At 36.3% G+C, this 14,856-nt stretch overlaps 2 protein-coding genes across 3 annotated transcripts; one reads left to right on the plus strand and one right to left on the minus strand.

Annotated features, from left to right (window-relative positions):
• The first annotated feature begins 797 nt into the window (after window positions 1-797).
• LOC113317882 (putative F-box protein At1g32420) lies at window positions 798-3,946 on the plus strand. 2 transcript variants are annotated; one of them, XM_026566002.1, is made up of 2 exons: window positions 798-2,263; window positions 3,551-3,946. In XM_026566002.1, the coding sequence occupies exon 1, from the start codon at window positions 1,038-1,040 to the stop codon at window positions 2,208-2,210; it is 1,173 nt and encodes a 390-aa protein (XP_026421787.1). In that variant the 5' UTR covers window positions 798-1,037; the 3' UTR covers window positions 2,211-2,263; window positions 3,551-3,946. The 2 variants fall into 2 exon arrangements, with proteins under 2 accessions (XP_026421787.1, XP_026421788.1); XM_026566003.1 differs by having other exon boundaries at window positions 3,590-3,946.
• Window positions 3,947-12,097: 8,151 nt separating this feature from the next.
• Window positions 12,098-13,483, minus strand: LOC113316559. The gene is made up of 3 exons (XM_026564718.1): window positions 13,301-13,483; window positions 12,935-13,075; window positions 12,098-12,739 (listed from the first exon to the last, which is right to left on the minus strand). Exons 1-3 carry the CDS (start codon window positions 13,481-13,483, stop codon window positions 12,098-12,100), a joined length of 966 nt encoding a protein of 321 aa, XP_026420503.1.
• Between the last annotated feature and the right edge of the window lie 1,373 nt (window positions 13,484-14,856).

A 14,856-nucleotide genomic window follows, 5' to 3' on the forward strand; every position in this document is an offset into this window, starting at 1 on the left:
AAAAACACAAGTTCTAATGAAATAAAATAACTCTTTATTAAACCTTAACATGTATATAGGTATACAAGTTAACAAAAGCCATAATGGTTTTATTCCTATATAGGCAGAATAATAAGACGAGGGTAAAAAGTAAGAGAAAATTTGTGAAAACCAAAAACTTCCTTATTCTATTAGATTTCTGCTTTTCTACCTATATAATACAAAAAATTGGTTAAAAATACCAAAATCAACAATTCTTGGGTGAAAAGGACATCTAGATTTTGATAATGTTTAAATTCACAAAAATGTAAAAATAGCCGGGATGTAAACAGTTTCATCTTAGCCATTTTCGAATACTTTTTCTTATTTTTAATTTACATCAGGATGCATCCAGTTTCATCCTTGCTATTTTTTAAGTTTAAGTCAGGATGAATCCAGTTTCATCCTTGCTATTTTTTTGGTGTCCATTTCACCCATACTAATTTTACTCGTCCATTTGAACCATGTTTTAAAAATATTTGGACAAATGACCCATTTTCCGTATATAATAGGGACGGAGGGAGTATTTAAACAAAAATCAAATTTTAACGTAGTCAACGTGGGTCAACATTTAAATCCAAGTACCAAACACCAACCTGGACAAATATTAGACCAAATTCAAAAATTATACAAAAAAAAACCCGAGTAACAAAAACAAAATAACCCAATATCGGCGAGACGAGATATGGGGGACAAAATCGTTTGACTCGGCCGAGGAGATTGCCTCAAACACCAGTCGATGCCAAATAAAAAAAAAGTACTAACATTTAAAGAACACTTCCATTTTAACTCTTTATTCCATTTATATAGCTGCCCTCGCAGATCAAGGCTTCAGCTCCTCCTCCTTCCTCCGTCGCCTCTCAATTCTAATTGGGGTTTTCACTAAGTTTATATTCTTCTCCACAGAGTTTCTTTCTTATTAAAGCCACAAACCCATAACTTTACTCTATCTCAGCAACCAAAATTCCCAATTTTTCAAACCCTAACATTTTCTTCTCTGTGTAAATCCATCTTCATTAATGAAGAATCTCAACAATTTCCCAGCAGAAATTCTACTTGAAATCATCACTCGTCTACCGACAGAATCAATTATAGATTCCAACATAGTTTGTAGATCATGGAGGGATCTTGTCTCTCATCATCCATCCTTCTATCAAATGTATTTATCTCATCTTAATCAATCAGCTGAATCTGGTAAGACCTCTTTTCTTGTCAAATCTAAGCATCAAGAACATCAGTATTTTGAGTATAATGATGAAACACTTGCTCATAGTCTCAGAAGGTTCAATTTCACACTTCCATTTACATCTGAGTATATCCTTATTGGATCGATTAATGGGTTAGTCTGTCTTTATAAAGCTGATCATACTTCCATAATTTGTAATCCCCTGACAAGAAAATATGTTATTCTTCCAAAATTTGAGAGGGGATGTGGTGAATCTGGTGATAAGTATATTCATTGTTCAACTGGATTTGGTTACCTTCCTTTAACAAATCAGTATAAGGTTGTTTTGTTGTACCAATCGAAGAGAGAACCTAGTTTTATAGAGGCTGCGGTATACACTCTTGGCAGTGGCAAAGGGTGGAGAACTATTGGGGAAGGGTGGAGAACTGTTGGGAAATTGGAATTGGCGTTTTCCATATGTTATGCTGAACCTGGTGTTTATGCAAACGTAGCTCTTCATTGGAAGGAAAATGATGGAAAAGGAAGGGTTTTAGTTTATGATTTGACCGAGGAAAGGTTTCGTGAACATCTTTCACCACCTTCTGTGCCACCAGATGGTAGGCGTGTTACTTATTTTATAGGGGAGTTAGGCGGGGTTTTATATTATTCCATCTATTACTTCAACGGAGACATACTACTTTGTGACATATGGCTACTGAGAGAGAAGAATGATATTCATGATTTGAAAGAGAAGGTGGAACATGAGCCATTGGGTTGGAGTGGAGCATTTACTCTTCCTGGAAAAGAACCATTAGCCGTTACCAAGAGTTGTGGTGTTTTATGTTACGATTACAGCTCTCTCAACATTTATGATGCAGCAGCTTCAACCTCGAAAAAGCTTGTGGACTTTGGTGCAGCAATTAGTCAAATATTCTCTCACAAGAACACCTTAGTTTCTTTGAAAGAATTAGGAGAAGGAGATATAAGAACAATGGAGTCAGCTGAAATTGAGGAGACAGACCCGTGATTTGTCGAGAAAGAAGCTAACTAGATGAGATCACTGGATACACTTATTAACTGGTAATCTTCTCTGAGCTTCTGAAGTAATATTCTTAGTCTGTTTTCATATAGATTTATGTGGGTTTCAACTTGAGATTGCATAAACCTTTTTACAATATCTTAATGAGTATTATACAAAGCTTACTCTTGGTCTATTTTTATGCGACCAACTGTATGATGTTTTTTGTTTTTTTTTTGTTTTCTTTAGCTATGCTGTATTGCTTTGTGAACGTGTAATTAGAGGATGTGATGCATACTTTGGTATTCTGTTCTGTTCCCATACATTGGAGTTGAATAAGTATATGGAAGCAAGACCATGGAAATTGAAGGTTTCGGATTTCCTCAGTAGTATGAGGAAGTTGAGCCTGATCTTACTTCTTAGCTCAATGAGTAATCTGGGACCCAAATTTGAACCCCCACATGTCCTGTTAATGTACAATCACCTTCATATCATAGATTTGGTAGTTTCGAATAGCGAGTTGAGTCTGTTAAAGTTTGTCATTATTCATCAACAAGTTTCGCAGGAACAATAGAGTCATGTAGGCAGAGTTCTGTGTTATGGTGGTCATGATTTATGTTTCAAAGTACGGTAAATACCTTAACACAACTACCACCAGGATGCAGGACAATGATTCTGTTGCCCACAAGGATTTTGCCATTTTCTTATAGTTGTAATTTTCCACACATCTCATGCCTAAATCCTCGATTGTATCAATTTATGTACTTTTTAATAACTCTAGGTCAGGTAAACTCCGATTAGCATCATTTCAATAGGATGTGTTTGTTTGCCATTTGATAAAATGAATTTTTCATTACGAACTTGTAGCTTAAGTTTTTACATCCAGTGATTTTATTTGCATCATCTTACAATTAGTGAGCAATGTAATTCTGATAAAAAACATACACCGGGAGAGTCGCGTTATACTCATATTTTACAATTATCACCGAGCACCATGTATGTTTCTTTACTTGATAAACTGAGAGAGCCATTGCAGTCGTTCCCCACAAGGAACCCGATCTTGTTACTTTACTGCACATGAAGGCCTCGACTCAAAAGGTCATATACTTGATTTTGCAAGATTCATGTCTCTTTTGCCTGTTGAGAAATTGCTGGAATGAGCATCTGCAGACTGCGGCCGTTAATTGGATAACTCACTGCAATGCAGTATCTAGGCGCTGTACCTCTAGATTAGGATTTTGGTTTTAGTTGATGAGGGTACTGATTATTGATAATACATTATCTTTCTTCATGATCAAATTAGAATTTCTTGCTCTATTTGTTGTAATAACTGAGTTCCATACTAACAGGTAATGCTAAATTGTTTTCCATAACATTCCTGGTCATAGCGTCTCATTCTGGAAAGAACTTGATTCATCAAAGTAGCTGTGGAAGAAGAGGCAGGAGCTGTAGGGTGAGGAAGCCAGTATTGCTGCTTTCTGGAATATACCTGCTGTTTGTATTGCGAGATTGCAGAAAGAGGATTTACTTTAACTGGTTATCATGTAACACACCTTACCACACAGTACATCTAAAGAATTTGCCGATCCTCAGTTGTATCAATTTTCTGTACTGTTAACTCTGGGTCAGTCGGATTCCAATTTGTATCATTTTGAAAGGATGTTTAGGTTACCATGTCGTAGCGTGAGTTATTAGTCGTCGCTAGTAGTGTTTGTCCTATTAATGGTAATTTGTGTTCCACTTTCTATTGTGCCTGCCGTTCATGTTTGCAAAATATCAAGAAAAGGTCCAATTCTCTTTTCTTTTTTTGTTTCTTGTTTTTAGTCGTAAAGCATGCTGAAACACAAGATTTGGATAATTCCTAGAACTTCGCCACAATTCCATTCTAGTTGTTCCAATTTGGATTCTTTATCGGCCTCCCTCCCTGAAATCTGTCATCCAGTAAAGCGGTCATGCTGTCATCTAGAAGTCGTTTTGAAGTAGCATAACCAAACCGATTTTTTGTTTTTTGACTTATTATATCCAAACACCCGACCACAAGTTGTCTTTTTAACTTTCGGAAGCGAAAGAAAATATCAAAAGTACATAATTTCATAATGATTTCCAGAAGCAAAAAAATAATTCTTTTGTTTAGCGCGCTTGGATACCAGAAGCAGAATTATTTTTGCTTCTCCAAAAACAAAAGTCAAAAGCAAAAATATTTTGGATACAAATATGTTTCTGACTTCTGCTTCTCCAGAAATCGAAGTCAGAAACGAAATTTAACTTTTCAACTCCTAAAAGCCGTTTTAAAATTTGACAGCCAAACTAGCTTATGACTTTTCGACTTTTAGAAGTCAAAAAAGCTACTTCCCAATGTTCCCATGTTCTATCCAAATGAGCTAAAAGGTCAACTTTTTTTCTTTTAAACAGTCGTTCTGAAATTTTATGCCCAAACTAATTTCTTACGTTTTGACTTCTAGAAGGGTATCCAAAAGCGCTATTAAAATGTTTTTGCTTATAACTTCTGTGCTTACTTGATTATGGAGAAGTGCTTCTGTTATCCAAACGTGACGATTTCTGCTAGAGTCCTAGTTCCTACTAGTCGGTTCTATATTGTCCTTAAAATGAAAAAAGTAAAGGGTCCCCAGGATTCCATTTCCGTTGGGAAGAGGGAACTGCTTTCATTCTTATCTTTACAGCTTTACTCAGTCCAGTCTAACGGGGTAAGTTGAATTGTTTCCTACAGCATTCCTGGTCATACCGACACATTCTGGAAAGAACTTGATATTTTTGGAGTAGCTGTGGAAGAAGAGGCAGGAGCTGAAGGTCAAGGATGCCGTCTTTCTGTAAAAATGTTTACACTTACTGCACTTAGTGCCGTGAATCTGTGATATGACATATCTCTATATAAAACGGTTCCATATCTCTATATAAAACGGAAGCAGGTGCTTGGTAATAGGTCTGTCAATATCCGTCCGATATCCGGAATCCGTTTTCGATTATTCGAGATTCTATAGAATTTTATCCGTTTTATCGGATATCGGATATTTCTTTCTTACCATATCGGAATCGGATTAGCCTATATCCATTTGTTTAGATATCCGATATGCTAAGGAGTAAGGACGTACTTGTAATTTTCTCCTACCCTAGTTATTTCACTCCACTAGACACTCGAAGTCATTTTTTTTTTCATTTTTTCTTCTCTTCTTAGTTTCTCAGTCGACAGTCAGCTCTCCTGCTCTCCACTCTCGTCGCTCTCGAGTCTCCACTCTGTTTCTGCCTCTCTAGATCAATCAATCACTCAGTTGTTTATCAATCACTCACCCGCTCAATCAGGTACTGATTCTCTTCTATTTTCTATGTTCGATTTTTGTGTTCGATTCATCGATTCATATGAAAATAGGGTTTCTGTCTTGCAATCAAAAATTAAGGTTTGATATGACTTACATGTATGGATGAAATTAAAGAAAGATTTGAGATGGGTTTAACTTAAATATTGATATAGTTTTAGGGTTTGATTGGATTGATCTATTTTTGAGATGGTTTTGTATTCAATGATTTTTCGACCAACGGGTTTTGTATTTGGTAATTCAACTGCCTCTATGACTATAACTACCTATTCTCGTCAATTTATGCTTGGACTACATAGGGTTTTTCTGTTCTGAAGCTATTTTTTTTTACAATTTCTTTGCTAGGGTTTGAATTTGGCATGTTGTGTTACTTCATGATACAGTAAATTTGGGTTTGATATGAAAATTGGTTGAACTGGAATACACAGGCTACACAACAAGCACTTGCGAAAATGTTAAAAAAACCAGCCAAGGGCAAGACAGTTGCAACCTCAAAGTCAACCCCTTTGCCTCAATCTCAATCAAATGCTGTCGTTTCTAGGTGTGGTTCACAATCAAAAAGTGTTCAAGCTTCAGAAATTGGTTCAACACCGGGTACTAGTGACACTAGGAGATTACCAGAACCAGAAGAGAACCTAGCTGATGATAACATGCCATGCTCTCATACAGATGATGAAGATGGATAAGGTGGTGAGGATCCACTGATAACTGCTCTGAAGAAAAAGCTTAGAGCAATAAGGTCACCAGTGTGGGATGAATTTGAAAGGGATTGTAAAGTAAGACACAACAAGAAAACACACGTGAGGGAAGCTGTTGTACTAGGTACATGCCATCATTGCAAGAAGGTAGTTGATGCTGATAGTGTCAGTGGTACTACAAGATTGCGTAATCATCTAAAGATTTTCCAAAAGAGACCACATAACAAGGATGGACAACAACAGATTTCTACTTCACTGAAAACAGCAGGTAACAAAGCTTTAAAATTAGCTAGTTGGCAGTATGATCCTGCAGTTTCTAGGGAATACATGGTTAAAATGATTGCTAAGAATGATTACCCTCTCAACATGGCTCAACATTTTTACTTTAGAATGTTTTGAAAGTCTTTGAACCCTGCTATTAAGATCATGAGTATAAACACAACCAGAAGTGACGTGTGATGAAGTTTTTTCATGAACAGAAACTAGAATTGCAAGTAGAATTGGATAATCTGACCTCTAGATATTGTCTTACAACTGATATGTGGACTGCTAAGCATACTAAAGATGGGTATTGTTGTGTAACATGCCACTACATATATGATGAATGGAATTTGGTTAAGAAAAATTTAACTTATATTTTAGTGCCAGCACCACACACAGGAGATGTTCTCACAGAATGTATCAAAACTTGCACTATTGAATGGAACATAGATAGGAAATTCCTTTCTTTAACTGCTGATAATGCTGCTGCTAATGGTGTGATGATGAGAAATTTTATTAAGTGGCTAAATAATAAGGATTGTCTAGTTCTTGATGGGGAATTGTTTCACATGAGGTGTGCCAACCACATTCTTCATTTGGTTGTCCTAGATGGTATGAAAGTTGCTGCTAAGTTTGTGCAATCAATTAGAGATTGTGTTAAGTATGTTAAAGCTTCACAAGCTAGGAAAGAGAGGTTTGAAACGGCACTGTCACAATGTAGGTTGTCTGGAAAGGCAGTTAGTCTTGACGTGGACACTCGATGGAACTCAGTTTTTCTTATGCTTAAAAATACAATTGAGTTGAAAAAAGGGTTTCAAAGATTTGTTGTCCTTGATCCTGAATTCGATTGTATACCAAGTGGAGACGAGTGGCAACAAGGGGTAGTTATTTTCAAGTGTTTAGAGGTGTTTAATGATGTTTCAACCAGGTTTGCAGTGATGAAGTATCCAACTGCAAATCTGTACTACAATGGGGTCTATGAAGTTAACAAGTGCATCAAACAATGGGAAGGCAGTGAGTATGCGTATATCAGAGAAATGGGGTTGAAGATGAGGGAGAAGTTCGATGTGTATTGGCTTGAAAGTAATTTGGTTATGGGCATCGGAGTTGTGTTAGATCCTAGATACAAAGCCAGATGGGTAGAGTTTCGTTATAAGAAGTTGTATGGAACTGGCTATGCAGTGGAGTATAACAAATTCAAAACAAAATTGACAGCTCTTTTTTATGAGTATGATTCACAAAACTCAAATGCCTATGAACACTATTTTGGCGCCCGCGGCTCTGTCTCTAGCTCAAGTATGATGGATTCAGACAATCCAGATGAAGCACATGATCCTGAATATGCTGAGTTTATGATCGAGAACATTGAATTTGAGGTGCAGAAGTCTGAGTTGGACAAGTATTTAGAAGAACCAATGCTTAGCAAAGGCTCACCAAAAGATGAGTATTTGTTTGAAATCTTAAGTTGGTGGAAGCTAAATGCACCTAAGTACCCAACTCTTGCAAAGCTGGCAAGAGATGTCTTGGCTATCCCAGTCACTAGTGTGGCATCCAAATCAATGTTCAGTGCAGGTGGTAGAGTGCTTACAACAAACAGAGCTTCATTAGATCCAGAGCTTGTTGAAGCATTGTTGTGCTTAAGTGATTGGTTGCCAGATTTCATCTGTGAAGGTAACATATTTTTTTTTTTTTTTTGCTTAAACTCAGTGCATAGATCCATCTGTAATCTGTTATTCTTCTTAGTTCCTATTGAAATGTGTTATGACTACATAAGAGAAAAGCATACCGGATGCTGGTTTTGACCCGTATATTTTGATTTAGAGAGCAATGAGCAGTACAAAACAAACTACCTACTTAGATGTTTTCTCTGAAATACTACTAATCTCTATTTATTGTTACTTGTTAGCACTTCAATTTGGATATAATCTATGTGTGTTTGTCTGGATGCAGATATGGAAAATTTGGAATTCAACGACGAATGAAGTCAAGACTCAAGAGGGTCAGAGGCTGGAGCCTGGAGAGGAGAGTGACAGATACTTATCTTACTTTCTATAGCATTTGCTTGTGTTTCTTTTCATGTATGCGTGTGTAAGAGACTTACTTAGAGACATAACTACTTAAGAGTAATGTTTTAAGACTTTTTGAAGACAATTTGGATGGTATGTATGAGAAATTTAACTTAAATATCACCTTTGCTGCTCTACATATGTTTTACAGACAATAGTTGTTTTTCTTGTCAGAATCGGATATTATCGGATAAATATCCGATATCCGATAGCTTAACCTATCGGAATCGATATCTGATTTTGATATCGTATAGGATATTATCGGATATCGAATATCCGATAGTGCTTAACCTGTCGGATATCAGAATTCTAAATATCCGACGGATATTCTTCCATTGACAGGCCTACCTGGTAATTTTCTGTGCTTTCTTCAAGAAATGTCTGCAATAATGTAATTATATTCTTTTTCACCTCCATCCAAATTTATGGATATTGTTTTAAAATACTCCAACCAAAAGTTCTCATTCTAAGAAGACTGGACGCTTGAATACAGAACCAGGCCTATTTTAGCCGAGTGCCAAGTGCTTGTCAAAAAGCCAAGTGCTTTACTGAAGGGAATAACTTGATATTTCAGCCCCAAGGCCACCAACCCCTACTATTAGGACTGTCAATAGATAAAAATCCGTCGGATATTGGCAATACCGATAAGGTTAAGGTTAAGGGTTGTCGGATATCCGGTATCCGATAATATCCGTCGGAATTCAAAAATTCAATATCGATAAGGTTAAGGATAAGCTATCGGATATCGGATATTATTCCGTTAATTTCCGTTATCTACTCATGATACAAAAAACTTTCAATAATTTCCGATAATTTCCGTTAATATTCAATAATTTCCGATAATTTCCGTTAATATTCGATAATTTCCGATATTTACTAAGGAGAGACGTAATCAAATGGCTAAATAGTAAACCTAAAGGGTATTAGGTATCGAAAATTTCCGAAAATTTTATGATATAGTTATACACTAACGGTATCGGATATTAACCTAACGGAAACTCCCTTAACCGATACCGTTATGTTAATAAACGGATATCCGTTATGTTAAGGTTATCGGATATCGGATAGCCATTATGTCGGATATTAACCTAACGGAATCCGGATGTTCGGAAACGGATACCGGATATCGAATATCCATTGACAGCCCTACCTACTATCCGTTTGACTACTACAGTGTGTCTAGTACTACTAACCATCATTCAGAAAATGATATTTCAGCCCCAATTATCTGGCACGGGTGCGTTTTTCCTAAATTCTTCTCTTTTTTTTTTGTGCAAAAGATCACATTTTATTTCTTAAGTTGTCTTACATAACTTCAACTGACAAATATATTTTTTTTTTTGAAAAGGAAGGATATATTAAAAAGGAAAAAGTTATTTATGGAGATATATACAGTGGCCAAAAGACCTTCCAACAAGATATGGAAACACAGAAATTACATATCCATTATATCCTCCCAATGACGAGGAATCTGGTTCATCGATTTTTTTTTTAAGATGTCCGAAGTAGAGCACCAGATACAGATCCAAAGCTTTACTGCATACACCAATTCCTCCTTGTTCTTTGCTCTTCCTCCATGAACTCGTCTATTCCTTTAGATCCATAATTCCCAGCAGATGGCGAATGGCATTAGTTGTCAGACTATCTTTTTCCTCTGTGAAACCCTCTCCATCCTCCAAGACTGCATTAATACCTTAAAGTCATACGGCATTACCTAATTTATATTAAGCGCAGAGATGAAGACCTCCCATAAATGTGTAGCCCAGTTGCAATGAATGAAAAGATGCTTTATGTTCTCTATTGAAGAATTACAAAACAAGCACTGATTCAAAAGGATATCAACTCCTCTGCTCTGCAACATGCGAACATGGTGCAATGAATCCCCCCAAAAAAAAAAGAATTGGTGGCACAAACTTCTTGTTCAAGATATAACAACCATCCCAATCTGGATCAACTTCAGTTAAAGTTTTATGAATACCTTTTTCCGTGCAATCACCCTCTAAACCATCCTCCTCTCCATGAACCAGATTCACATTATGAATATCAAATTTAATCTCTAGATTTATTCTCTCCGCAGGATTTAAATCTTGAAAATTGAAAATTACATCCACCATACTTCATTGCTGCCACAATCTCAAACTTCTGCCTGCTCAACTTATAAAGTCTTGGATATATATCTTTAAGAGCCTTCTTCTTAGCCAAACAGTCATGCCAAAAACGAATAGAGTTTCCATCTTTAACCTGAACAGAAACAACACTAAAGAAAACATCATTAACTTTTTGAATGTCGAACCTTAGGCTTCTACCAACAGAGTCTTTAACCTGCAATGGAACTAAATAGTTCACATCTGCTTTACTTTTTTTGCAAAAAATACGCCTCCACAACACAATCTTCTCTTTGCAGTACCTCCCGTTCCATTTAGCCAATAAATCCTTATTTAAAAACCTTAAACTTCTTATACCCAAGCCTCCTTTTTTCTTAGGTCTACAAATCATCTTCCATGAAATCCAGCTCATCTTTTTCTTCTCATTATCTTCTCCCCAAAGAAATTTCCTCATAATGGTGTTAAATATCTTCTCCACTGAATCTGGGAGATAATTAATGCAGGGACATGAAGTAAACTGCTAGATTTTCAAGTGTGCTTCTGATCAAAACTATTCTACCGGCTTTATTCAGGTATTTTCTTTTCCAAGGTGCCAACTTCTTTTGCATTCTTTGAATTACAATTTCCTAAATCACAGTACTTCTCCTTCCTGCTCCAATAGGCATTCATAAATAATTTACCGGGAGTGATTCAATTTTGCAACCCAATTCAAACACCATCTCACTAACCAAATCATCCGCTCATATACTACTCATACAGATTTTCTCTAAATTTAGCTTTAACCCTGTTAGAACTTCAAACATCATCAAAATAACGAGAAGTCTTTTTACCTCCTCCACCGAGGCATTCAAAAGAATTATAGTGTCATCAGCGAATTGTAAGTTCGAAATCTCAGTTCCACCCTCCACAACTTGAAAACCACTGATTCTGTCTTGTGCCACGGCTACATTAATTCACATAGAGAGAACCTCTACAACCAGGAGAAACAGAAATGGTGACAATGGGTCACCTTGCCTAATGCCCTTAGAAGGAGTAATCCTGTTTGTTGCTTCCCCATTCACTAGAATCGAAAATTTTGCGCCTGTAACACACCACCTCATCCACTAGATCCACTTCTCTCCAAAGCCATTCTTGTTCAAGATAGAAAAAAGGGCCAACTGACGTTGTCAAAAGCCTTGTGCATATCTATTTTACACATAATGCCTGGTTTCTTTTGTCTCAATCTACTGTCAATACATTCATTGGAAATTAAAATACCATTCAAAATATGCTTATCTTTAACAAAATCCCCCTGCGAGTTTGAGATCAAACCTGGCATCGCCACTTTAAGCCTTTCATCTACAAGCTTGGAAAATATCTTGTAGAAACTGCTTATTAGACTTAACGGATGAAAGTCTTTGACAGTTGATGAATCCTCCTTATTTGGAATGATCTTCAAGAAGGACATATTGAATCTCCAATCCAGCTTCCCTTTGCAGTAGAATTCATTAATAACAACCATGACATCCTTCTCAAAATACTCCAACAAGCTTTATAAAACTCCAAGTTGTACCCATCAGGTCCTGGATCTTTGTTTGCACCACAAATCTTGATTGCATTCACTACTTCATCCTCCTCAAAAGGTCTTTCTACCCAACATTGTTGAGTAGTATCAACTGTTCTGAAATTCATATAATCAAAAGAGGGAGAAATATCAGAATTACCAGTAAACAGGCTAGAGTAGTATTGATGAATCTCCATTTTTATTATCTTCTGGTTAAATAAATCCAAACCATCCACTTCCATCTTGGTGATGCAGTTCTTTTGCCTCTTTCCGTTGGCAATTTTGTGAAAATATTGAGTGTTTTTATCACCATCTTTAAAGCCCTTGACTTTAGCTCTTTGAAACGCCATCCTGGCCCTAGTAATCTTTACATTATTTAGCGAAGTTAATAATGTTGTTCTTTCTTCAAGTTGAGTTTGTGTTAATGCAACATTCTCTTCAGCCAAATTCAAAGATTTAATCTTCTCAGTCAACTCATCCTCCTTCCTTCTTACTCTCCCAAAAGTAATTCTACTCCAAGGCTTTATAAAGTACTACAAGTTTTGTAACTTTCTAAAGAGTACATATTCCGGGGTACCAACAAAATCCATAGCATTCCACCAGGTTTCCACCAATTTAATAAAATCAGGATGCTTAAGCCAGTGATTCTCAATTTTGAATCTTGAGTTACTCCTAACACTAGAAGTTAACTCCAGAAGTAAAGCGTTATGATCAGAAATCGTTCTTACCAGAGCAGTTTGAGTAGCATTGCTGAAATTTGCGTCAAAAGAAATACAAGCATGACATCTGTCTAATCTGCATAATAACAGATCTTCATGTTTGTTACTCCATGTATAGGATCCTCCATTTAGAGGCAAGTCTATTAATTCCTGCTCAACAATAAATTTATTCAGAAAATTCATATTCCTTATATCACCACCAGGTTTGTTTCTCTATGAGTCATTTCTAACTGAGTTTACATCTCCAACAAAAAACCAGGCTTCCGCAAACCAAGTTCTCACCTCCACCAAATCATTCCAGAAAATTTCTCTCATGTTAAAATCACAAGGAGATTATGCGTTAGTCAATATGAATTTAAAACCATCACTTCTAACCTTAAAGAGACATGAAATGAAGTTAACACCCATTCTCTTATCCAGCAGCTCTAGTTTAGAATTGTCCCAAATTGTAAGCAAACATCCACTGTTACCTGCAGCTCCCTGAGAAGGTATATACTCCATCCCAAAATCAGCATCAAACCACAATTGTCTTATAAACCAAGAAAACATAACAGTCATCTTAGTTTCCCGGAGAGAACAAATTAAACACTTATATACTGTAATTAAGTCTTGGACAACCACCTATTTATCATAAGCATTCAAACCCCTTATATTCGACTGACCAATTGATTGATCATCGCTGAAACTTTGTTAAACATTTATAGGATGTTATAGCCATAGTCAAAAGATGATCTGTCAGTTCTAGATGTATTAGCAATTACATGCGGAATATTATTTGCAGATATTTTTAACATAGTTCATACTAAAACAAGAAACAAAAGAAAGCATATGCCTTATTTCTTCTACAATCCCTTGATTCGTCCATTGAACTGAAGGGGTGGCATGCTTGATAGAGTTAATTACATTTAAGCAGTCACTTTCAAAAGTTACTTTCTGCAAGCTTTTATCTTTGGCCCATAATATAACATCTTTCATGGCCAAACATTAAGCTTGTTCAGGATCTATTCCTCCATTGAAGTATCTGCTTCTGATGCCCCAGCATTGACCTAAAGGATCACGGATAATCAAACCAATTCCAAAGTTAGATGTATTCCTAAAGAATCACGGATAATGAAGCATCTAAGTTTATTTTTAGTTCATCTGCAAGTGGAGGAGACCAAAATTGATGAAGTTTCTCTTGTGACAAAGAGCTTTCTTCAGAGCATTGGTTCAGCATGCTCTTAATTGAATGAATTGTAAATGAAACACTTTGGTTTTTATTTTCAAAGACTTTTAGACATCTATTTTTCAGAGAATGTAGGCAATTATCATGACAGTTAAAACCCAATGACTGCAGTTGTGAATATTTGAAGTACCAGGCATGGTAAACCAGCTTGCAATCCAATCTGTAACTTCTGTATGTTGATCTTGTATGGTAGCCACATTCACATTCATAGCTAACCAAACTGAGCTGGAATGATCACAACCAATAAGCAGGTGTTGCAGTGTTTCTTTAACTTGAAGGCATCTACGGAAACTGGTTTCAATCTCACTTTTATATTTATTTAGCTTAACCCTAGTAGGCACAATTCTCTTGAGGAATTTCCAAATAAACAATTTTACTTTGTGAGGTACTTTCGTTTTCCATAGTTGCTTCCAAATGGAATTTTGATTTGCATCATTCCTTTGATGAGTGAAACTAGATTGTGTTATTAAAACATTATAAGTTGACTTGACTGAGAATTCACCTAACCTACTTGGTTTGCAAATCAGTTTGTCAGTTCCACACTGAACTAGAGATGCATTTTAGAATTAGGTCTGTTGTTTCTGCTGGAAATAAGTCCTGCACAATTTGGGTATTCCATCTTCTTAGATGTTGTAGCATGAGATCATAAAGATGAACTATTCTAGCTGGCTCGCGAAAAGTATCATTTGGAATTGGTGGAGAATCT

Source organism: Papaver somniferum, chromosome 10, assembly GCF_003573695.1.
Source record: "Papaver somniferum cultivar HN1 chromosome 10, ASM357369v1, whole genome shotgun sequence".
In the NCBI taxonomy this organism is placed as follows: Eukaryota; Viridiplantae; Streptophyta; class Magnoliopsida; order Ranunculales; family Papaveraceae; genus Papaver; species Papaver somniferum.

Excerpts from the sequence above, each read along its gene's own strand:
- LOC113317882 (XM_026566002.1), top strand. The coding sequence starts at position 1,038 with ATGAAGAATCTCAACAATTTCCCAGCAGAAATTCTACTTGAAATCATC.
- LOC113316559 (XM_026564718.1), bottom strand. The coding sequence starts at position 13,483 with ATGACTGTTATGTTTTCTTGGTTTATAAGACAATTGTGGTTTGATGCT. Across the intron at positions 13,076-13,300 it reads TCATTTCATGTCTCTTTAAG|GAATTAATAGACTTGCCTCT; the intron begins GTTAGAAGTGAT and ends ATTGTTGAGCAG. Across the intron at positions 12,740-12,934 it reads ATGCTACTCAAACTGCTCTG|TACTTTATAAAGCCTTGGAG; the intron begins GTAAGAACGATT and ends CAAAACTTGTAG.